The following is a 23,955-nucleotide window of genomic DNA, read 5'->3' as shown; positions in this document are numbered from 1 at the left end:
TGCATCGTTTGATTTTTCACTTTATTTCGCTGATTGGCTTAAAAATTAAATTGTAATTGCCCAAAACGCGGAGTGTTTTGCCATAGGTTAAGTCGCTATTATTTTCATTTAATTTCATTACATTATTTTCATTGGCTTTGCTCTCTTGTGTTTGTGTCTGTGATTTTTCCCTTAGGCTAAGGCGTGTCATTAATTTTATGTTATTTGTTTTTCATTTGTGTGTATTTCGTTTGGCTTGCCTCAGTTTATCGTTATTAATTACTTAATATAGCCTTTTAATTACAATCTCATTTTTCACTGCATATCAAATTGCACGAAAATCTATAATTGATGCAAAATGAGTGCATCAAGTCTCAATATAGTTCACTTATTTGCCTTACGGTTTGGTTTGTTTTTTTCCACTTTATTTGATTTAAAACGCAGTGAACTCCACTTTGTGCCGACCTCTTTTGCAATTCGATCAGTATTAATGTTTACATATCAACAGCAATATGCTAAATGTGGCCAGCACCTGGACACACACACCACACATTCATTTATGGAAATAATTTCAAAATAAATATTATTTATGCACAAAAAACATATTAACTTTTGTGGCAACGATTTTAATTTATGCTAATTATTTTTCACTAACAACTTTCGACTGCGGTCGAACATTCGGTGCCCAGCAGCAGCAATAATCTATGATATCTGCCTTGACCGAATTCAATTTAAACCACCCTCCCTCCAAATGCCGCAATTTATTGCTGGGGCAAAATTAATTAAAACTAAACTAAACAGAATTTCCTGAAATTAGTCGATATAATTCAAGTATTTGCAACGCATTCGCGGGAAATTGATTTCATCGCAACCAAAACGCAACACAATCGAATATGCTTTCGCTTTATTATTATTTAACTAATTGCAAACATTTGCAAATGAAAATGCGGTGAAAACCATGCTTTATTAAAAGCTATCAAATTCTATGTCTGTTTCTCATTAAAGTGTCATATTTTCGGACTAGTAAACATAACTAGTTTGACTCTCTTTTATGTTTCGGGAAAGGCCTTGAGTTTCCCAAGCACATCTCACACTAATTACAATGACGAAGATATCTTTGCGCCCTTGGCCAGGAAAATCATTTAATCTCTTTGAAATGTCCATATGCAAATGCGCACCTATAAAGTTTAATTTGGGCCTGGGCATTTGCATAGCAAATTTATGAAGATTTTATGGCCACAATTAGCCGAGATGGTCTGCTGTATCTGCCGTGTCTGCTCCTTTGGGCCAGCCCTAATACGATTCCACATGAGAAAACAACACAAATTTATGTTTCCTCGGACAAATAAGCCTGGGCAGTCTAGGCAGTCTGGGCAACAGAAGAAGGTTGAATGCAAGCATATTAAACATTTACATAATGCTAGATGATCTCCCTTCCAACGTGGTATTTTATAATCAAACATTATCCTTTCGGTGTCAGTGTGCTTGTGTGTGCTTAGCCAAAATAAACCTTGATAAACAAGTTTGCTAAGCCTATGTATGCCAGAGATTCATGTATTACTCATACATATATATTTGTGTTTGCATTAGCCAGAATCGTAATCATTAAATTAATTCACACGCCTCTCTAGTTTATTATTATCGAATACTGTTCAATATTTGGAATATTCAACGAGTAGCATCAAAGATAATTACACAATCACCCGAACCCAACCCAATACTCTCAGCCCACTCACTCCTCTTTGCGTGGCGTGAATTTGACCAGCCATCCGCCGTTCCCGTCCAAGTCTCACTGTATCAACGGCGAGTGCTGTGAGTTCTCGCTAAAGTCCACCGTGTAGTACATGTCGTTCTCCAGATTCATGGCCAGGTGCCGTTGAAAAGGTCGCTCCTGCAGCTGGCCACCCAGCGTGGTCTGCGTCTGAGGCTGTCCTGGCAGATGCCGGGTTCCCTGCTGCGGCCCTGCTGCTCCGCCGGCCCTCGGTCCACCCGGGGGCGCCACATTATTGGTGCTGCTGGTCGCGGTGGCCCCCTTGCCACTCAGCCAGTGTTTGTTCAGTTTGCCCTGCACTTTCGGGCGGCGACTGAAGCCCAGAATGGGTATAAACGAGGTGGAACGTGTTGAGAATTTCCGATACGTCTGATTGACCTTGCAGTGACAAATGGTGACCTGCAACGTAGAGAAATGTGCACGAGGGGTTAGGTAAATGGTTATGGATTGCCGCTTAATGGTAATGGAAGTGGAAGTGGAGCACCGAGTGGTAGTTGCCAAAAAAGCTATTTACTAAAGCCAGTAGCTTTTGGCCCAGCCAAAGTAAATTGGTAAATTAAAATCACCTAAGGTAGCTCCCTTTTGCAAATAAATCTGATTGCATATACAAAATTCATGAAAACTATGATACCTCCTTGCCTTTTACCCCCAAAGAAACAGACAAAGTTTGCGCGCTAAATAATCCAACTTAAAGTTTCGACATTAACCTGTCCTATACAGGACTTTTTAAGTATGCATTAATTCAGCAAGGGACCCATACTAAATCGCTGCCGGCTACCAATAAATTGGCATGGACTCGACTCTCCACTTGAAGGAGCACACATTGTGAACGGACACCAATGGTATAAATTTGCATCTACTTTAAGTCCGGCGTCCAGGCGATTGAGCAACTTTTGGTTAAAGCCTCGACTGCAGCTCGAACCATTTTGCCGACATCGAAATGAATATGCAATGCCATTTCGCGCACTTTGCATAACCGCAGAGTACAATTTCCCCTGGTCGGTCATGGGAGTAGTCCGGGATTCCCGGGAAGGGACGAGGATATGCGGGTATGGGAGGAACTTACCACAACGGCAACGATGAAAATGGCGGCTGCCAGGACTCCGGCCGCAAAATATGCATTATGCAATTCAATGGGACTCTTAAGCACAACCGATGAACCGAAAGTTTTGTCATTAAAATTTCTGGCGTTCGCATCGTCCACAATAAATTCGCTGGAACTAACGACCGTCTCCACCACGAACTCATCTGCGGAAAGGCCGGAAAGAAATCGCCGGAAAAAGTTAGATAGCCGCCGGGGGAGACATATTTTCTGCGGGCCACGCTGATGGCCCTAATCAAGTTAATGACTTTTGGGCACTGGCACCGGCACCGGCACCGGAACACTCCGGGCACCACAACTCACCTTCGCACATGGTTCCTGTGTAGCCGGGACGACAGGCGCAGTAGAAGCTATCGCCGCTGGACCAACAAGTGCCGCCATGGGTGCACGGATTCACGTTGCATTGCTGGAAGTACTGAGAGTTATCAATGCGATTGGAGGTGGATTGCGAGGTGCAGTGCATCGGCCACTCCCCCGCCACCAGTGCACTCTATGAAAACTAAATCTTAATTATTGACATAGAACACACGAATGAAAACTAAAGCTAATTTATTGACATAGAACACACGTATGAAAACTAAAGCTAATTTGTTGACATAGAATAAACGTATTTTGGTTAAGCTAATTTAAGAAGTGTGAAAACGCTTGTTAGATATTAAATATAGCCAATATTGTGGCATTCAATGGTTTCTATTTGAGTTGCTCTATGTTTTCAAAAAATAAACTACGGTTTCGGATTATAAGTTCGCCTGTACTGTTTTTCTAGCACACTTTCCGAGCTCCCAAAAGTGAGAACAACAATTTTCGTATTATATCCTTGGCCTCACGGCGCTCGTATCCTCCAGTCACGCCCACTAGCAATTAGAATGGAGGCGCCACCGCCATTCTTCCACTTTCTGTGTGTGCCTGGCATGTAGAATGTAATTAATTTAGCTGCCTTCCCCAACAGGAGCCACGAGCCACCAACAGCCGCAACTTCGAGCCGCGGTCTGCCCATGTCTCTTCCCCTTCCCCTGCTTCTGCAACTGCTCCTGCCACGCCCCTTGCCACCAGGATAATGACAGTGTTCTGTGGATCCTTGGGTCCTCGGAGCAGTCGCGGTTAGTCAGCGTGTCCATCATTTTCACAAAGCTTTAATTATGGCGCCTTGACGCTTAATTTATGTACATTTTGTTAAGTTTTTTTTAGCACCACAAATTATCAAGTCCATTGAGCGTTTATTAAATTCCTTCCTAGTTCGGTTAGGTTAGGTTCACCCCTCATTTGGGGGGCTAACTCAATTTAAGAACCAAGTTGGCGTAAATGGAAATCGATTTGCAAGTCCAAGCAGGCGCGGGAAACTTCTACACGGAATATCAATTTCTATGAGCGGCCAGTGCAAACCGAAGTCGTAAATCAGTTTAAAAATGCACAGCAGCCGCACAAACAATTCTGCATGCAATTGGGCCAGCAAAATTGGCTACAATTATGCCACTGCCAACAATTTGTGTGGCTGGAGTCCAGGAAGTACAGGCCAAACTTGGGAGCACTGTCAAAAGGAAGCAGCCGAAAAGGCGAAGCCCAAGCGAAACTGCATAAATCATGACTTACCGTTCGTGGCATTTGATTACAATCCGGTCCGTTGCGACCTCCTGGGCATTCGCAGCTGAAATCATTTCCATGATCAATACAGCGATGTCCTTCGGGGCAGGGCTTGTTGGCGCAGAAATCAACCTAGAAAACACAACAGAGAAAAACGGGCACAAATCAGAGCATATTGTGGCGCGCAGAGATCTGAAGCTTCATTACGCATTCAAAAATGTATTTGCCCAGCATTCGTATCTAAAGGATACACTCCTACTGCCACCCATCCAATGCCATTTGCTATGCCTGCACGCGATTCTCGGTCGGAGCAAATTAAATCAATACCCATTCAGGAGCAGGACTCGCAGACAACTGCCAGCTGGCTGGAGTCCTTCCACTTTCTCGTCGGGGAATTGTCGCGGGATTTGTTTTCAATACAAAATATTGATTATCCCGGGGAGCTAGAACCAACTGATGGGCACTCTTGGGGCTCAATTTTCATCGCCGATTCACAAGTCATGTTTTCGCGCATCTCGGATTGCTTCGCAAATGGTACAAGTGCTCCTAAACTGAAGCTTAAGATAAATTACAAGCAATATATCTGCTGCACAGTGTTTTCAGTTGTTATAATTCCTGCAATTTAGATGGAATTATCTCAGGACTCAGATACTGAGTGCTGGTATTCAGACGTCTGGCTGGGAAAGAGAAGTGTCTCGCCACCTTCGCGCTTCTTAAACTCATTTGACATTGTTCACTCACCTTAATTTGGCAGCGGTTGCCGCTGAATCCCTTCGTGCAGCGGCACTCGTAGCTGCCAATGTGATCGATGCACTCGCCGCCATTCTGACACGGATTCGATTCGCATTCATTATACTCGAAGTTGCACAGTTCGCCGGCGAATCCTGCGAGACAGGAATCCAAGAAATGAAATAAAAGGTGCAAAGCAATTGGGGGAAGGGTTCAGTTGAGAAGCTTGCGGGTAATGTAAATGTGCAAAGTAAATGAAATGGAAATTTCAATGGGAAATGGAAATGGAAATGGTAAAATGGGAAATGCTCTGGCTGGGCGACAGACTACCGACTACAGACTACAGACAACTGTCTCGACTTGCCGGAATTGCCCTCGTCTCTGTCTCAGTGATTTTTTATACATTTACTTTCATTGTGATTGAGTGTGATTTATGCAAATTGTGTTTGTGCCAATGAAATAATTTATGAGCTTCGATGTAGATTTTTTGATTTGCGCTGATTTCAATTCAATTGCAAAAGCGAAATTTGATTGCCTTAAAGTACGTGGATTTTCCGAGAAAATGTGCCCCGAACCTTTTTTGTGCTCAAATATTCGCGCAAGGGTAAGGTACTATATATGAAAGTTAGTTTCTTCTTTCTGCAAAACAAATATCATTCATTACAAAGCTAGTGCCAATCCAATATATAATAGAACCAGCCAAAGCCAACAATCGTTGTGTGAAATTTCGACGATGATAACTCACAAAATATTGGCATTATGGGAGCGATTTCGCCAGCGAATCAACAAAAGAATGAAGGCAATTTGCGTTTATTTGGCTGGAACTGTTGGCCCCATTTACTCACCTGGCTGGCAGAAGCAGCGGAACCCGTCCTCCTGGTCGACGCAGATGCCGTGAACACACGGCGAGGACTCGCACTCATTCAGGCTGTGCTGGCAAAGAGGTCCTGTGAACCCGGGAGCACAGTCGCAGCTGCGGGGCGGCACAAAGAGGGGTTAATACAGTACAGTGGGGTGGTAGTGGCAGTAGTAGCACAAGTCGCAGAAAACAAAAACTGGCGAAAGATGGCGCAGCAACTGGGGATTTTTGAACATGCGACAAAAGTCAACATTTATGAGCAAACACAGACGGCGGCGGCTAGACAGAACCGCAAAACAATGGCCAGGATAATTGAATGAAGGCTGCTCCTGCTCCTGCTCCTGTTGCTGCTGTAGTACACTGCACTCGGCGCAAATGTGATGGCTTTACTATGGATGTTTACTATTCTTTACTGACTTTAAAACAACTTATTCTGCGGCCGAATAAATTTGAGCAAATTAGTGCAAGTTATTTCAAAATCTTTGATAAGTGCAACACTCATGATAATATCTGAGTGCAGGGCTGGTGTTTATTTTTCCGAGTGCAGCCTGGCAATGGCAACTCATCTTTCAGCCATTTCTGCCTTCTATGCTTTCTATCTATTGTTTGCCTTGGACTCACCGAAAGTGCGTCGAGTTGCCCACACAGCTGCCGCCATTCATGCACTCGGCGGGATTGCAGGGATCCGACTCGTATTGACAGTTCTTGCCCGCGTATCCTGCGGAGACAAAGTGGGGATGGAATTGGGATGGATATTAATAGCATTATCACAGGACACCGACCAGCCACTAATGAGCACCAAGGCTCCCAGCTAATGACCTACCGTACGGGCACAGGCACTGGTACGAGTTGCCCTCGTGGCCCTGCGAGAGGTCCACGCAGATGCCGTTGTTGGTGCAAGGACTCGGATTGCAGGCGTCTATCTCCTCGCAGTGCGGTCCTGCGAATCCGCTGCAGCACTGGCACTCGTACTCCTCCATTCCGGCGTTCGAGTAGCACACTCCCTTGCCGGAACAATCGGCGTTCTCGCCGCAATTGTCGGTTTTGGTGGTCACCTTCAGGCGCACACACTGCGCGCCCCACAACTCGGACACCACTGGAGGGCAGGAGGAGAAGCCGGAAAGGGTTTCATATTAATTAAGGCGACACGAAGGCTCCAAGCGGAGGACACGAAAAAATAAAACCATATAATAGGCCACAAACAGGGTACAAAAATGGCTCCCCAAAGGCAGCTTCCTCTGGCACGAGTTGGAAATGACACCGCATAGATGAAGATGGAATACCCTAGCTGGCCAACTGGGAGGCCTATTTCGAGGTGCTGATGGCTCTTTGGGGAACATTTCTGTTAAATATGCAACCAGACAGGTTCAGAAAATGGTAGGGCACAGGAAAACTGAATTCTTCAACCTACTTCATCTTATTATATAGATGGGCGGCTTTCTGTTGTTAACTTTTATTTGCAAGTTAAGACAGGGTAACCCAATTTGAAGCCACGAATTTGGCGCACCGCGCAGAAGTGAGTACTCACCAATTAGCAGGTTAACTCCCTCGGTGAGGTCCTTGTCGTACAGGGTAACCAGCTTCCTGCCGTCGACCACCAGCGGCGTGATATCCAGCAGGACGCCCTCGGTCACATCGCAGTGTTCGTGGCCGGAACGAGTTACCTGGTACACCTGTGTGGCGTGAACGGCGCTGCTCGTGGATGACGTTTATTGGTACAGAAAACGGGGTTCAGAGTTCACAGTCCAGGATCCATGATCCAGAATCCAGGTGGGAGTGCGGTGCGGAAAATAGACACAGACATGCAATGAGTGTGGCTCAAAGGTGGCAGCCAAGCTAAATGGCTTATGTTTGCTTGCTTAAGTTATAAATATGAGCGAAGACATCGTAGTCCCTATTGCTGCTGTCTTCCCTGTGTATGTGCTTAATTAATTGAAATTTATTTATAAGCAGTTGCTCCCCCGCTACCCCCGCTACCCCAACTGCTTCTCCTGCTCCAGCGGAAATTAAATAGCACAAAAGCGGAAATGAAATTAGTCGAGGCAGGGCGGCTGCCTCGGAAAGAAGGGTTTATTTCGAGGATTCTCGGGCCGCAGGGTTTCCTTCCAATTTCCCTGTTGCCAGGCGGTTATTGCGGTTACTTTTTGCGGCAGCCTTCAGCTTATAAGCAGATATTAATGGAGTGCGAACTGCTGAGTTCTAGGCTTATATGTGTAAACAAGCTTCAACTTTTTCATTATCTAGTCTGATATGCTACACTAACATCGAAATATAAAGCTATGCAGTAAATGCTCCTGCTTAATGGTTTTTCCTACTGAATTATTGGTTGCAGTTTATGTTTCTTGATATTAATTTGTTGAAAAGAGATCTGTTTGCTACACTACGAACTCTTGCAGCCTTTAAGTTTTCTGCTCTATGAAAGTACTGCACCTATGTTCATTTGAAGCCATCTTGCTCGACTTTGCAGCTCTTCTGTGAAGCCTTTTCCGTACTTCCAGTACTTCCCTACAAAACATAGTCACAAATGGGGGGGAGACACCTTGTGTAGTATCCAAGTTAGCAGTTTTTCAACAACACGTAGTCGAGAGAAAAAAAGGGAAAAGTTGTTGGAAAACTGCGACCCCAGAAAGTTAGTGGCTCCCCCTACAGGATCGCCAATCTATTTGCTACCCACTCGCTTTTCCTTGGGTTCGCAGCAGCATTATTATTTGTTGCTATTGCATTTGTTAACTTGGCAGGCGAACACACACATACACACATTAAATCGATAATAAAAACTTTTTTGACATCTCATTTTCATAGTTGGCGGGAAGTTTTCTCTGCGTTGCCCCACGCTCAATTGTGCGCTATACCTCGCATCACTTTCACTCCTCAACTAACTCGATTGTTTGCGGTCTTATTTTGCCCCAGGAAAGTTACAAAATCGGAACTTATGCCAGGCATTTCGAGTTGCCAGAGTTGCCGCGGGCCGGATAGGAAAACGAAAAAAAAGAAATGCGGAAATATAAGGAAAAGCGGAAAATTTCCAGCGCGGTCGCGTTTGATGTCTGGCCCAAAGTTCGACAAATGAATTTTAATTTTTCTTGCGCTTCTCTTCGGGGTGAAAAACTTTCTGATGGCTGGCGGCTGCGGCATCTATCAAGTGATAAGATAAGAACCAGCCACCTCCCACCACACCGAGCTAAATTAAAAAAGGGCAAAAAGTGGGGCCGTCCAGTCGTCCAGTCGTCCAGCTAAAAATGATAGCAAAGCCGAGAGAAACGTGATAATTGCCATGGCAAAAAGGGTCAGCCAGCTGTGGTGTGTGTACGTCCTGGCCCATGACTAATGGTCAACAACTAGGACTGCACTCGGAGAAAATCGATAGCAAAATGACAGTAATTCGGTTAAAAATAATTCAAGACTACAACTGCTACAAAGGGATTTTAAAAGGTTTTTGGAGCCCACGCCATCCTTAAAGACCTGATTTCCCTGCATCACTTTTTACAATGTATTTAAATACGCACAAGATTGTTTCCAGTGCCTGGGTGATATCGCATTTATATGCGCAGTTTGTTGGGGCATCTTTGTCAGGTTTTAAAAAATAAGCGAGGAGAGGAGAAATAAAAATTTGCGAACTGAAATAAAGGCTATGGCCAGAAAGGAGAGTTGGACTGCGACTGTTGGCTAAGAGTAAACAATTTAATAAACTGCAAAAAGGCCAAGATAATGGGCGAACGTGTCTGGGACCTGTAACTATCCCCTATCTTTCGACTCGAGCAGACGTGCTGCAGAAAAATCAATAAAGGTCCTTAATGGACGTTATTATATAATAAGCCCCCGAACAAACACGTTTCAGTGCGCATTAAAGCGTTTAACTGAAAATAAAAACAAGAGTAAAAATAGCCCAATCCCCCACAACCTGCCAACTAGGTGTAAAATAAGGGAGTGATTTCATTTTTTCCATGTGCCACGGACCTAGGGGGACTCCCCCTTTCCCCCTTTCCCCTTTTCCCCATTTCCACTTTTCCCCCTTTTCTAGTGAACTCAGGTGTCTGGCGAAAGGGTCGCTCCATGATGAGCTCCATGATGAGGCAGCAGTTGTTGTTCGAAGTGTTGCTGCTGTTGCTGATGTTGCTGCTGCTGCTGTTGTTGATGATGTTGCTGATGGCACTTAATGACAGTTTTTCCCGGGACCCAAGTCACCGGCTTTGATCAACTACATACATCACTGCCAGCAGTCAGGTTAAGTTCGCTTTCAACAAGTAGCGATGGCAAAAAGTGGGGATTATGTAATTGGATCCCTTATCTGCCGTAAATTGATACTCTTGATCTGTGTACAGCACCAAAAGAAGTAGTGATTGTCTCAGATTATTTAGGAAAATGTATCTGTGCGTCTAAGGGCGAAGCCCTTATTATAAATTGTATTACAATTTACATTTTGCAGCCCTGTATCTCCACCATGAAAGAAAAAATCGATGATCCATCGTGGCAATGGGAAAAAGTATTTTTTCCGCTTTTACAACATGTCAGTGCCAACAGGATTAAAATAAAAGTTCGGTGTGCACAGCTGCGATACAATTCCATTATAGATTGCATCCCTTTGTTTGCGGAATTAATTTAACCCGTAGCACTAAAAAGTAATTTCCCATACACAGCAATTTAAACTAGCAACTAATCAATTAACACTCACCTGCTCGTGTTGTTGGGCTCGTGCGATGGATTCAACATGGCATCATTGATTTCCACAATCAAAATGTCGCCGGACTGGATCTCCGCCTCTCCTCGCCAAGTCAGGACATTCGGAACGCAGTGCTCGTCCGGCTGGCAGTGCTCCGTGGTCTGGAGAAGAGCAGATTGGGGCAGAAAAACGCAAAAAAATTGGTTATTCAGCTCACTGTAAGAGTTGTAAGAGTTGTAAGGGTCAGACAGCCGACTGAAACTGAATTATTTAGCAAGTTTTCTAGTTTCACTTTTACAACACGCTGCTGTCCCTTTTAGACCGATTTAGTTCTGCCCCCAAAAAACACACATTCAAATAAGTAGTAGCAGCCCCAACCTAATAAACCTACAGCTAAAAGGTTCTTTCCGGCGGGATATTAGCAAAGTTTGTGGCATATGCACGGATCCACTCGAAGTTGCCAAATTTTTATTAATTCGGGTTAAGCCAGACATACGCCGCCAGTGGGGCACATCAAAAAATCGGTATACAAATAATAGAAATCCACATCCCAAAAGTCGACTTTGCGGTTATCCCTGTTCTATCCTTTTTTATGTGCTCTGTCCTCTGTGTCCGGCAATTTTAGCATATTTTTGCGCAATTTGAAGCGGTTTAGTTTGCCTGTCGCTTTTTATGCCGCATTTGTACTGTTTCGGCCGGATTTGTAGGAGCTCAAAATTTATGGCATTTTAATGGCCTGTCTCTACGCACATAAAAGTCCACATTGTATGCCGGTCAGACCGAAAAAAGCTGCATATTTACATCCAAAAGGGGAATGTTGACCCACTGGGCATTGGCCAAGTTTTTGGGTCACATAGAATTTCATGCGTATTTTGTGGTCGGCTCTTTTTTATGAACACCGCAATAGGTAATGGCATAAATTTCCATTTTTATTTGTTGTATATGTTACAAGTTTTCGTTGTTGACCGCGCTTCTTGGAAACATACAATTTGTCGAAATTAAAACCACAAATATTTGGGAATTTATGTCCATTGTTCTGCGAACCATTGAAACAAATGAACCAAAAGAATAACGAAATGTGCATTACAAATTTCTAATTTAAAGTCATCTGAATTTTAAACAGACTGGTATTATTCTATAAACTAAGGCAAATAAATATATTTTCAATCTTTTGAGTGCCACCAAGACATTTTCCACTCATTCATTAGCATAGGCTCAGAAAAAAACTAAAAAAATGCATTTGGGCTTAAATAACTTAAGAAGTATACAGAGAGAATAAAATTCCATCAAAAGGACACGAAACAACAAACAGCAAAGTAAACAAATTCAGTTGAGAAATGTTTTCGCTGACCTCCGAGAGCACAAAACTTGATGAGAAGCGCCCACCTTTTATGCAAAAATTGTTTTCTTTAATTGTTTTCTTTTTCTCGGCAGCTGGAAAAAGGACCTTGAGGCGCCAAGGAAGTCGGCATTAATTTTATGCAAGGTACACATTATGCCAATGCTTAATGTATATGTATTTTCCTTTCAGGTGGCCCGGAGTTTGCATAATGCTGCAGTGCGTTTTAATTAAATTCATGGCCGAACTGCCATTGGCCATTTGCTGGCCAAAAAGTAAACAGGAAATCAATTTCGCTGCCTTCTTTGCTGCTCCATTTTGGCCGCCCACAAAAGAAACGAAATCTCGCCCAAAACATCCTTCAAATGGTCATCAAACTTAATGGCATTTCGCTTGGAAACACACAGCAAGCCGTTTGAATAGACACTCCGCTCGATGTTAATTAAACATTCGGTCCACAGTCAGCTAGTCAAAGGTTTTGGCTCGCAAAGCACACTCACATAACTTCTGATGTCGATGTCGATGAAAAGGGTGTGTAGTTCGTACGAAATGAATTTAAATATTTGCCAAGGAGCAGCACAGCACAGCAGCTGTGATTTGGCCAGGCAAATGGCTTGATTTACGTCAATATAAACAGGACACGAAAGGGATATGTGCAGAATGGACAACTGACTCCAAACTGAAGCCCGGACCCGAATGGAATTCGCCAGATGAGCTCCGGCTGGAGTCCCTTTATTCGTCTAGTTTATTCGTGATTTAACAACAAAAGCGATTTAATAAAGAAATGAAGAACCCTTTTCTCAGCCGAGCGGACAGTGCGTTTCGAACCTAAAAGGCCTGGCTTTAAAATAATAGCAACCTTTTGCAGAGATTAAATTGAATATAATTGGTAATTTGTGGTCATCAATTAATAAACCACATTTAAATAACCGCAAATAATGGGCATTAGGTTATAATCAGCTTATGCTTTTTTTCTAAACTTAAATTAATTACCACTTTCGCGGTTATCATAAGACCACAAATAATTTAAGCGCTTTACAACTCCTGTTATTTTTTATTAATCAAATTAAGCTTTAAACAAAATATTAAGCTCATATACAGCTTAAGAAGTTCAAACGAAAAATCACCGATTTATTTATAGCTCAAATTTACACCTGCCCTCGTTGATGTTCGGATGCTAAACAAGCGAACTGGACTGTAAGCACACCCCAGGTTTCGTCCTTTTTTGCATAAGGACTGGGGAAGAACCTAATGTTTCCGGTCAACTTGTTTAGGGTCGTCCCCTCGATAGCCAACGTTCACATGCTGCTGGAAAAATGGCCAAATAAAATGACGATCAATAATTTCCTTTGTTGGCCAACTTATTGGGGGATTAAATTTGCAGGACGAATCCTTTTTTGTGTGCCGATGCCCTTTTCTTGTCCACTCAACTGTTCCCGTCCATGTTAACTCCAAATGTGCTTGTCATTTATTTATGTGGCTCCGGTCGCCATTGATTTCCTTCGATTGCCAAATTGTCTCAGCCCTGAAAGGTTTTCAATTAGCCGAGCAAACAGTTTTAACAAGTTTCGGCTGTTCGAAGGGAAATTGGATATCGAATGTCGGCTGTCATTGGTAGAGCTGTAGAGAGTATTTGGGTTGCCTTCGCTGAACTCGGTCCCTAATCAATCTTTTCTAACAACTTCAGCAGCTTCATTAGGATTCACGTTTCCGTTTGGCTAATCCGTAGGTTCGCAGAACCCGAAAACTAAGCTTTCTCCATACTAATTAGCCGTCAGCAGGCGTATTATGTAAATGGAGTCCGTTAGTCAGTCGCCAGCTCTCACTTTTCCTTACCCTTACCATTTTCCCGTTTCCCTAACCACCAGCTAATTGCTTAACCCGCTTACTCGAATAACACGCATACGCCCTGTGTTCCCATTCCATTCAACCGTTAAGCTGTATTTTCGTTCGCTGCCTGTGTGTCCTTTGTCTCGCTAATGATAAGAACTTAATAAGGCCGCAATTGTTCTGATAAAGCCCTAAACGCGGTGCACAGGAAGAAGTTGAACTAGAATATATATAAAATAAAGAATTTTCCATAATATCTTTATTATACTATATCTATATAATAATCCGAAAAACTCCCAACGAAATTGTTTGATATTAAATAAACTACTACTGAATGACTTGTGATCCCGCATGAATCGTTTTATGAGTGGACTCACCACAATGGGCAGCAGCAGCTCGTGGGTCTCGTTGCCGCGCCACAGATGCGAGTCCTGCGGCACATTGGAAATCTCGCACTCGAGCGAATTGATTTTCTCCTGCAGGCGACTCAGGATGCGCGGCCTGGCGATTGGCTTTGAAGCGGTCTTAGTGGGATTAGCTGCGGCAGGACGAGTCCTGGCGCTGGCCAGCAGAGTGGCCATCGTTGTGGTGGTGCTGCTGGTGATTGTGGTGCTGGTGGGGCTGCTGCTGGAGCTGGTGGTCGATGGTGCTGGGGATGCCGTCGACTTGTCATCCGACTTCGGCGGTGTCAGGGCCTTGAGCAATAATTTGGCACGCTTAAGTTGCTTCTGATATTTTCCAGTGGTTGTTGCCGGCAGTCTCGTTGTTGTTGCTGCCGCGCTAGTTGACTCAGCAGTTGTTGTTGTGGTGCTTCCTGCCGTCGTAGCTGTAGTTGTAGTTGTAGTTGCGGTTGGGCCAAAAGTTTTCCCTTCTGGCGTCACGTTCGAGCTGCTGGCTCGAGTTGTATCCTCCGCTGACTTTATCGGACTGCCTTCAGCCTTGGCTGCCTTCATTAACTTGCGCTTATTGTGGAGCAGCATTTCGTTGTACAGCTCCTTGCTGTTGTAGAACTTTGTGGTGGAAAATTCGGGATGCGAGGCTGGCGGATTGGGCGCCTCGGCATCCGTTTGGAACTTGGTGTTGGCAAAGTCAATGTGCGGCATGGCCATCACATCGCTGGCCCGATGCTGCATGGGAAACTCGAAGCTTTTCTTGACCCGGCGATCAATGAAGGTATTTCCCGGATGCTGCTGCGTCGTTGCTTTGGGCCTCAAAGTTGTCGTTTCGTGTAGCTGGAACTTGCTCTCGATTTCGGTAATCAAATCATCCTGATCGGCGAGCAGTTTGCCCGTGAAATCGGCTGTGGTTCCCTGCTGCGGTCTAATTGTTGTGGGCTTCACTGTGGTCGCGCTGCCGAACTTTTCCTGATTGATTTGAATCTTGTCCCTCACCTCAATCACCTCCCTGTCGACCAGCATCTCCACTTCGTTGGGCATCAGATTCTGCTTGTACTCCTCGGCATTTTCCGGCTGGGTGAACACGGTTCGCTGCTTAATCAACTCATCGTTATCGTTCTGTATAATTGGCTGAAAGTCCTCGATTTTCAGTGGATATAGATCCACTATATTCAGCTTGCTGGCCGTGGGCTGCTGGGCCAACATGGCGTCGTATCTGGCGCGTTCCTCCTCGTTCAAGTCGGCCAACGTTTCGGCTACTTGATATGAGGCAGCAGCCTGCATCTGAATTTGCAGCGGGGAAATTGTGGGCGTAACATCCTCCTCATCCTGCTCATCCTGATCCATGGCTTCTGGTTGCTCGGTGGTGGTTGTCGCTCCATCCACTGGCTTTTCGCTCAGTTTAATCCGATGCAGTGCATCCTTGATGCTGCCTATTCCACCCAAATCGGCTGAAACCATCTTCTGGGTGGTTGTCATTAGCCTGACTGTTGTTGGTGTGGATGTTTCCCCCATCTCCTCCTCCACCACCGTTGTTGCCCGGGTTGTTGTTGTGCTGGTTGTGGCCGTCGTGGTGGGCGTGGCCGTTGAGGTTGAACCGCCCACAGCTGAAATTTCCCTCGATTCGTCCGTGGAAATTTTCAAAAGCGTTCTGTTGCTTTTCGCAGTCAAGTCATTTGTTATGGTTTCGCTAGTTGTTGCAGCCACCACCGCAATTACCAATGTATAAATGTAGATTTTCCACATTTTTCTGGCTTTGAATTTCCCTTTGGGGATTTTGGCTCGTTTGAAAAATTGATATACTATTTCAGTTTTTATAAATATCCGCTCATGGCGACTGCAAATCTGTAAATAGAAAAATAGATTATATTAGTGCAAAACAATTTTTGGTTTCCCTTTTTTCGCGACCACACTCATATATTTGCTAAACAAAAAATGCTCGTATATTATGTATAAATCCATGGCCGGCTGAATGCTGACTTTCTGTTGTTTGGCTTTTCTGGCAAATATATTCGCATTTAATCGTATTTATTTTCCATCGCGTTTCGCTTTACAGTATTTGTTTGGCTATTTCAAAATCTGACGGCACAAATAGAATTCATAATGCCAGGGCAACATATTAATTAAAATTCCCTACACCCAAGCACATTGTTTGCAGAAATGCCACGCGCACTTGAAATTTTCCAAATACAACAATAAACTGGTAAATACACTTGTTCAGCGAATTTGTGGCCCTTCAAAAAAGAGTTTTCGCTCGATGAGTTGTTCGAAAGAATGCAACAAATTTGTGCACTCAACACTTGAACATTTTTGCTAAATGCAGGTCGAATGTTTTTGTCAGCTAATCGAATGATTTCCCTCATGCGGGTCGGGCCACTCATAATTCATTGGGCAAATTGAATACATGACAAAGTAAAATAACTTGCACATGCAATTGAATTTGATGGCCCGATAAAAGGAAGACTGGAATTACATAATTGACAAAGCATTTCAAGGGGCACTGAAGCCCCCAAATTCAGTTGAGAATTTCAAGGGGACCCGATTGATTTGCGGCTCGCCGCGCTTAACCCACTGTTGCCCCTCCTTCTGGCCACTGCCTCTGGCAGCTGACAACTTACAGTTGATTGCGCCCAGTGGACTGGACGGGACAGCCATTGAGCCAACTTGAGTGGAACTCCAGCTGGACATACATTCATGGCTGGCTCTGTACTGGCTCCACGTCCTCCCTTTCGCACGCTTATCTCTGCAGTTTGTCAACGCAGCTGAAGACGCAGAGTCGCCCCATGAATTTCTCGAGTCCACTGAGAGAAAATATCCTCTGAAGCGGACTAAGAAATTCAACAATGCTTCACCTAACAATCCGCTGTTATTTATATTACTTTGAAGTTAATTAAACCTCATTGAAAGAGGGCTTAATTATATAAATTCATAGCCTATTTTCCTAACTTTTCTTCACCAGACATGAGTTTCTCCCTGTTCAGTTATATGGATGAGCATGTGTGCTGAATCTAGTTCAACAGTCGTTCGTTGTGGTACTTTATGTGCGACATATTTATCTGGAAAGCCATAATCCTGCAGAGCATAGGGCGAAGGGGCGGCGGGGGAGGTATCTTGAGCTATTTATAGGCACATTTTCCCAGATTAAGCCGGTCTGTGCTCCCTCTGTGAAATGGTTCATATGACCAGTCCAATGCGATGGGCCATCTCAGATATTCTGTTTGAAGCGAACTGCTACTGCTGCTTAAACCAAATTGGCCCGGCCAAAACCACCGGCTGATTGGGTGGCTCAGTTGGGTGGGGAGAATCCATTTAATTTGGATAAATTTCAAGTCATTTTGCATTGACTTAAATCTGTGCAAGTGTGAATTACAGAAGTTTAATGTATGTTACTCTAACAACCCACGAGCACAGAAATCGAAGTTGAAATAATATGAATTTGTACAGCATTCAGTAATGAATAAACTAAGTAATTCTCTGTAAAATCAACACGCGTATATTGTAATGAAATGCTTGCAGAGGTCTGCCAATACTAAATGCAATATCAGATGGGAAATCATTAGTTGGCTTCGCAACCAGTCCCAAGGGCAGTATGTAATCCCGTTCTATATTTACGAGCTCCGATGGCTGGCGATAAATCAAACCTGGGCGCACACAGTGGCGTCGAAAAGTTGGCTCCCGTGGTGCATGTGTAATGCCGACTAAGTAGCTGTAAAATATATTGCAATTTGTTGCAGCTGCGCAGCTCGAACAGTCAGCCACCCACAAGTTCCGCATGTCCTTGAGCGCCCCCCGGCAGGCATTCAATTAATTATTGTAATGACGAAATTAATTAAAACTCATCCAATTTGAGGCTGCGGCTGGGCCATATTGAAAAGTATATTTATGTTCTGCGGTCTGTCAGGTAGGCAAACTAAGTGCCCTCAAACGGATGTCAAATCGGTGTACAACGGGGAAATGGCAAGTGAGTGAGTGAGTGAGTGAGTGAGTGGCTGGGGGAAAGTTAAGAGCATCGGGGACTTTCCGGCACAAACAACTTAAGCACATTTCTTTGTTTGTCCTGGAGCAGCAAGCGAAAACAAATCAAAATCCGCTTAGTTCCGCATCCCCGGGCCACTCTTCATTTTTTTTGTGTAAGTCTCCTTAAAGTCAGCGCTGTGGTAAGTCCCGATAACTGAGCCCAACTTTTCGCATCTTCAGCCCCAATATTCCCGGATTTTTCATCAACTTTTTGCGGCTGAGCTGCACACACAAAAAGTCTGAAAAAAAAAACAGTCGTAAGAAGGATAACTGCGGGAATTTTCATATTTCCTTTGAGAAATGAATTTATGCTCCGCAATTGGCCGGCTTTTTGCTGACCACTCCGTACTTCAAACGACTTTTTTGCCCAACTGTGTTTCATTGAGGGCGATGGCTTCAATTAGAAGTGAAGCTCTGCCTTTCGTTTCATTTACGAATGGAATTCCAAAAAAGGATACAGCATCAATAGGTGAAAAAAAAAGTTCAAATAGAAAAATGCAATAATGGCTAGGTATTTCAGCATAGTTTATTGTACACAGATATTCTGTGTGTCAATACTGTATAAGCAGCATACATTGCCAAACAAAATTTGATTAAAAAATATACTAATACATCTATTTTATTCTGTCTAAACACAAATCTGCCAACAGCAAAGGGGTTTGCGAATCGTTATCCTCTATTTTCAACTAAAAGTTGTGCATAAGTCACTGATTTGCCAACAAAAATGTTCCATGGAACCTAATATTCCCTTTGACAAAGCTTATTCAAGCTTTATCCCCAACATATCCCTCTGCGAAAATTGTATATTCAAATAGAAAAACTCATTTCCGTAATCCCGAACGAGATCGCCCGACTGTTTCCCTGTCATAAATCATGCTCACAAAGCTAATTCCCAAAATGAAACATATCTTATGCCGGCTTACGAAGAGTAAAAATAAAACACTTAAAAATTTCCCAATTTTCTGGAGCTTACAGTAAGAGGCACGCGAAAACGGCGAGTAAGCGGAAGAGCAGAGTAAAGAAATAAATGCAGAAATGGAGTGAAGTTAGCCTGTAAAAAAGCAAAGTACCAAACACACATAAATAAACACGTTCAATGGCAAATAAAAAATAAATCAAACATTTCACTTGGCGTGGCCCAAAAATAAATAAAACAGCAACAACAGCAGGGCATCAACAAAAATATTGTAGAAATGCTGGAATAATAAAAGTGAAAATGAAAAACAAATAAAAACGCTGGCAGGGGGCGTGGTCCTCTATGTCTGGAAAAACTTTTCCGCTGCTTCTTCTTGGCAAACAGTTGCAGCAGCCGAGGAAAAGCGATGTGAAAAAGCAGAATGTAAATAGAAATAAAAATGAAGCTTAATTTAAAATGCAACGAAGCGTGGCACACACACACACACAAACAGACACATACGTACAGAAAAAAACCCGGAAAATGCCTCGAATATTTTATACTCGGCAGTGTGCAAAATGTGTAGCATACTTTTTTGGGCAGCGCAAATATTTATCAAGGGAAAATTAAAATTGATAAGTGGGCAGAAATCTTTTTGTATTGTATCTTTTCTATATTATTACATTTTCCCCACACTGTCAAACCCTCCCATTACTGGGTATACAAAATACATATACACTGGGCCATAAACAAGCGCTAATATCAACAGCAAAATAGAAAAAAGGCAATGGAGATGGAGATGGAGATGGGCCGCTGCAGATAAACATTGCGAAAAACATTTTTCGCTCTATGCAAAACAACTTTCCTCCTTCATTTGCCCCCGTTTGTATTTAGAAATGTGTGTGCTTTTTTTTCTTTGGTTTGAGCTTCCTTTGGTCGCATTTTTGGGGTAACACACACACATACCGCCACGGACCGAGAAAAAAGGCTGGGAGAAGAAGAAATCTAAAACTCGCAACCGCAAAAACCACTCTACTCCCCTGTGCTCCTAGACCAACTCCATCCACAAGTTTTGGCCTGCTGGTGACGCTTTTTTGATAGCAGCCACAGAGCCACCCAAAACAAGCCCAACCCCCCTGTTTATGCCCTTTAACCAGGACCTTAACACAAGGTGTGTCCTTGCACAGTGGTGGGCAAACAATTGGGAAACCTGTTTGACTGATTGAAGTGCTGCCTCATTCGACGACAAACTGCAAAGTTGTTTAATTGACTTTAAAACTTACTGACAGGAAATAGTTTTGCCAACTAACCAGTTGCCAAAATATTTATTTCTTTACTTAGCTCATGTTATAATTCAAACTTTTGTGGCTTTAGTTATGTTTAAAATACGTTAAATTATTGCGTTAAATCGCTTGCAAGCCGCGGAATCTGTGTAATAGCTGTAGTCACGACTTTAGTGAACTTTTTCACGCAGCGCCCACAGTGCTCGGTTTCAAGCGGGGGGTGAAAAGGGGCGTAGTGAAAGGGGGTTTTTTAGGGGTTTCGTGACGCCCAACTCGAAGTGCTCGGCGCTGCGTTGTAAAGAACTCGCATTTATCTTTATTTTTATGCCACAAACACGCCGTCTTGCTCAAAGCGAAAGAGAGGGCGACATGGCGAGGTTTTTAGTGCGATACGCAGGGGTTATGGCGGAGTTAACTTTCGCACCCTTAGCCCTCTGCCCCGCCCCCTTTGCACCCACTCCAGCCACTCCACCCACAAGCGCCCCCTTCCCGGGGGCAAACTGAAAGCCAACATTAGCTGGGGCCACGTTGAAGGCGGCGAACGCATACAAATCACAGAGACAAGAAGGTGCGAGTGCGAAAAGGACACTCGAAAAAATATATGATTCAAATCAATTTATTAGGATTAAATAACAAATTTAACAAGGTAAGTCCTCCTAGTAAATCTACTGTAAATTCGCTTTTGTATGGTAAGAAACTTAGAAAAAGTTAACGATTAATTCTCTTCAGTTGCAATAACTTGTATGCAGTTTTTGCTCTTTTAATTTTTTTTAGTGTACGAATGAGGCTGGCCAGAAGGCTTTCGGTTCGTCGGGGGCAGTGGGTGGGTGGGCGTGGTGGGGTGTGGGCCTAATCTCTTCAATCTTCTAGTTTTTGCTATGTAAAGTGAGGCGCTTAAGGCCTCTCTTTCTCGACGGTGACAACATCAGCCAACCGCACACTCACACACACTCACACACACACACACACACATACACGTGCAGTGCCATGCCTTCAGCGGGAAAATCGAAGCTCTTGTACGCCACTTGAAGCGCTAAGCTAAGCTGGAAAAACGAGGACTTGGAGGCGCGGGAAAAGCCGAAGAAAAGGGAAGCCACAAGAAGCTATGTAAACTTCAAGTGCTGAGCGTAGAAAAACGGGGGAAATAGCAGGCGAAAGAGGCGAGGACATTGCACATCTGGCGGTAAATATTATTCAATGTAGTTCTTAAAAGCAAAATCACGTACAAACTCCGGCTAAAATCCCTTGTCCGTCGATCCGATCCGTTGAGTCTGCTTCTCGTGTTAGTTTTAATTTCAAATTATTTGTTTGGGTTCACCGCTTTTACTTCGGCCTTGGCTCGTGGCTCTGTGTTTGCACTTTTCGGTTTTGTGTTTATTTTTTTTGTTAATTTCACTTTGTCGCTTTTTGTTTGTTTTTCATGAATTTTACTGTGTTTGTACTGCAAGGAATTTTGTGGCTGACTTTTATAGAATGTTATCTTTGTGGGCATAAATACCCCAACTGCTGCTAAACTTGACCAACAGTTCCGCAAAGTTTTTCTAAGCCAGAAAAGGCTATTACTGAAATACTATATTCTGCTGTGTTTTCTATAATAATCTAAAAAAAACTTTGGCTTAACTTTTTTTTGTGTAAAATCTAGAAATGCAGAGGGGGGTAAAGTTAAATGGAAAACTCTAGCAGATTATTAAGATGGTATGCTGTTATATGGCATTTTAGATTTTATAGAAATATGTAATACTTCGCTTTTCAACTATTGCAACTGCTTTTTCAAAAACGCCTAATATGCTATAAGTATTTTTGTTGGCTGAATATTCTTTTCAATAATTGTGTTTATTCTGAGTAACTAAGTTTATTCTGAGCACTTATTGGTCGAGTTGAGTTCCAAATTTCGCAAGCACTTGACTAACTCAGCTTAAGCCCACAAGCGACAGGAGCTCCTGAGCTCCTGAGAAAAATCCTGCCGATTGGATGAGACCGCTGTAAACTCACTTTGGCTTGCAAACAATGTAAACACACTGACACTTCGACCGGGAATCTTTTGAGTTCCTGTGCGATACTCCGACTCCAAATCGCGACCAACCGTAACGCTTCAAAGTTACTCCGCTACTGGTCGCCAGGATGCTGGCCATGTTCAGATAAACGTCCTGGAGCTTTGCCATAAAGTCCGTGGGAGAGTGGCATGCTCTCCGCAGGACTCGCCGTACTCTACATGCGCACTCAGCATCCGAGAGGAATGTTTTGGGTTTTATTTGAAGGGAAGTTTCGGCTGCGTGTGGAGAGGTTTGTCTGAAAATTACCCAAAACATTGGATGTCACAACAGCTGGGCAACAGCTGATTGAGGACGAGACTTGGGGCTTAAGGAGGATGGTAAGGAGACAAGGCAAAGCTTTCATAACTTGTGGCGCGTTCATCGCTATACGTGTTATCTGTATTTATTTTCCTTTTCGCCGGCTTCTGCGTCTGTTTGATGTTGCGGTTGCTTTGGTTTCTCCTTTATTATCATCATTATCGTCAGCAGCAGTGACGCACTCTTGGCTGCGAAATGCTTTTCATTATGCGCACTAATGTCTATGGCCTTTATGTCTAATGCGTGCATAAGGACCCACTCTTAAATCCCGACTTGGCCCTGTTTGCACTGCGGCATATATACATAAATACGGAGGCATGTTGGGGCACACATTATGCGGATTGGGCCGGTTTATTTGTACTTTTCTGGGCTGTGGATTATTTTTATCATCGCTTGTGCATGTAATTTATTATAATGATTTACACATTAAGTATCATTAAGCCGAGTGCTCGGCTGTTGTGTAAGGGCGTATAAATTGCAACTAATTGTTCACAACGCGGCGTATGCGTGATATATACGCAAAACTTTAATGAGGAGTGCGCAAATATTTACACGCACCCACACTCTCGCACACTCGCACAGTTATTAATAATCCTGGCATCGTTTGGGGAACTTAAGGCAAATTCTCATCGGCACCTTAATGAGCAACTTTTCCAGCAGCGCGTGGGCGGTGGGTGGAAAATGATTGCGGAAAAGCACCCAGCAAAAGCACGCAAAACTTTCCTTCTCATCAATTCGAAACTAAGAGCAGAATTTCGCAGGCGTGCATGATATTTATGCTTCGGATTTGGGGTTTTCCCCCCGCTTTTTCCTGGGAGGTTCATTAATTTTTCGCCAGCGCTCTTCGTTTGCAATTATACAAGGCAACTTTTCGCTGCCAGTTCGACAGCCAAGCCAACGGATTGACAGTGAGATATTGATTTGATGCAGTGCCAGGAACTCGTCGGAGTTCTGTGTGTTTCTGATTTATTTGTTATTTGCCCGCGTGAGCGGTGAAGTCTGCCAAAAGTTTTGGCATAAAATGTCAGTCCACGAAAGGGAAAATACTAGTTGGTGCACTGCACTTTGGCCAACGCATCTGACACCAAAAAGTGCAAGGATTACTTGAAATTTTGCATGTTTCATTTGATTAGAATTCATGTGGCATTTTTGCCTGTGTAACCG

At 43.6% G+C, this 23,955-nt stretch overlaps 1 protein-coding gene across 4 annotated transcripts; it reads right to left on the bottom strand.

The window, feature by feature from the left end:
- Positions 1-2: 2 nt before the first annotated feature.
- Positions 3-22,581, bottom strand: LOC6526464. Of its 4 annotated transcripts, none has more exons than XM_015197917.3 (13): positions 22,433-22,581; positions 21,667-21,881; positions 14,228-16,090; positions 10,694-10,842; positions 7,550-7,713; positions 6,845-7,117; positions 6,643-6,739; positions 6,008-6,135; positions 5,175-5,317; positions 4,443-4,565; positions 3,156-3,267; positions 2,817-2,998; positions 3-2,149 (listed from the first exon to the last, which is right to left on the bottom strand). In XM_015197917.3, the coding sequence occupies exons 3-13, from the start codon at positions 15,989-15,991 to the stop codon at positions 1,769-1,771; spliced, it is 3,516 nt and encodes a 1,171-aa protein (XP_015053403.1). In that variant the 5' UTR covers positions 15,992-16,090; positions 21,667-21,881; positions 22,433-22,581; the 3' UTR covers positions 3-1,768. The 4 variants fall into 4 exon arrangements, with proteins under 4 accessions (XP_015053403.1, XP_015053404.1, XP_039227768.1 ...); XM_015197918.3 differs by having other exon boundaries at positions 3,156-3,258; XM_039371834.2 differs by having other exon boundaries at positions 21,667-22,039; positions 22,433-22,548.
- Between the last annotated feature and the right edge of the window lie 1,374 nt (positions 22,582-23,955).

Source organism: Drosophila yakuba, chromosome 2L, assembly GCF_016746365.2.
Source record: "Drosophila yakuba strain Tai18E2 chromosome 2L, Prin_Dyak_Tai18E2_2.1, whole genome shotgun sequence".
In the NCBI taxonomy this organism is placed as follows: domain Eukaryota; kingdom Metazoa; phylum Arthropoda; class Insecta; order Diptera; family Drosophilidae; genus Drosophila; species Drosophila yakuba.
The sequence above is the reverse complement of the archived record's forward strand: the minus strand, read 5'-3'. Positions and strand labels throughout refer to the sequence as shown.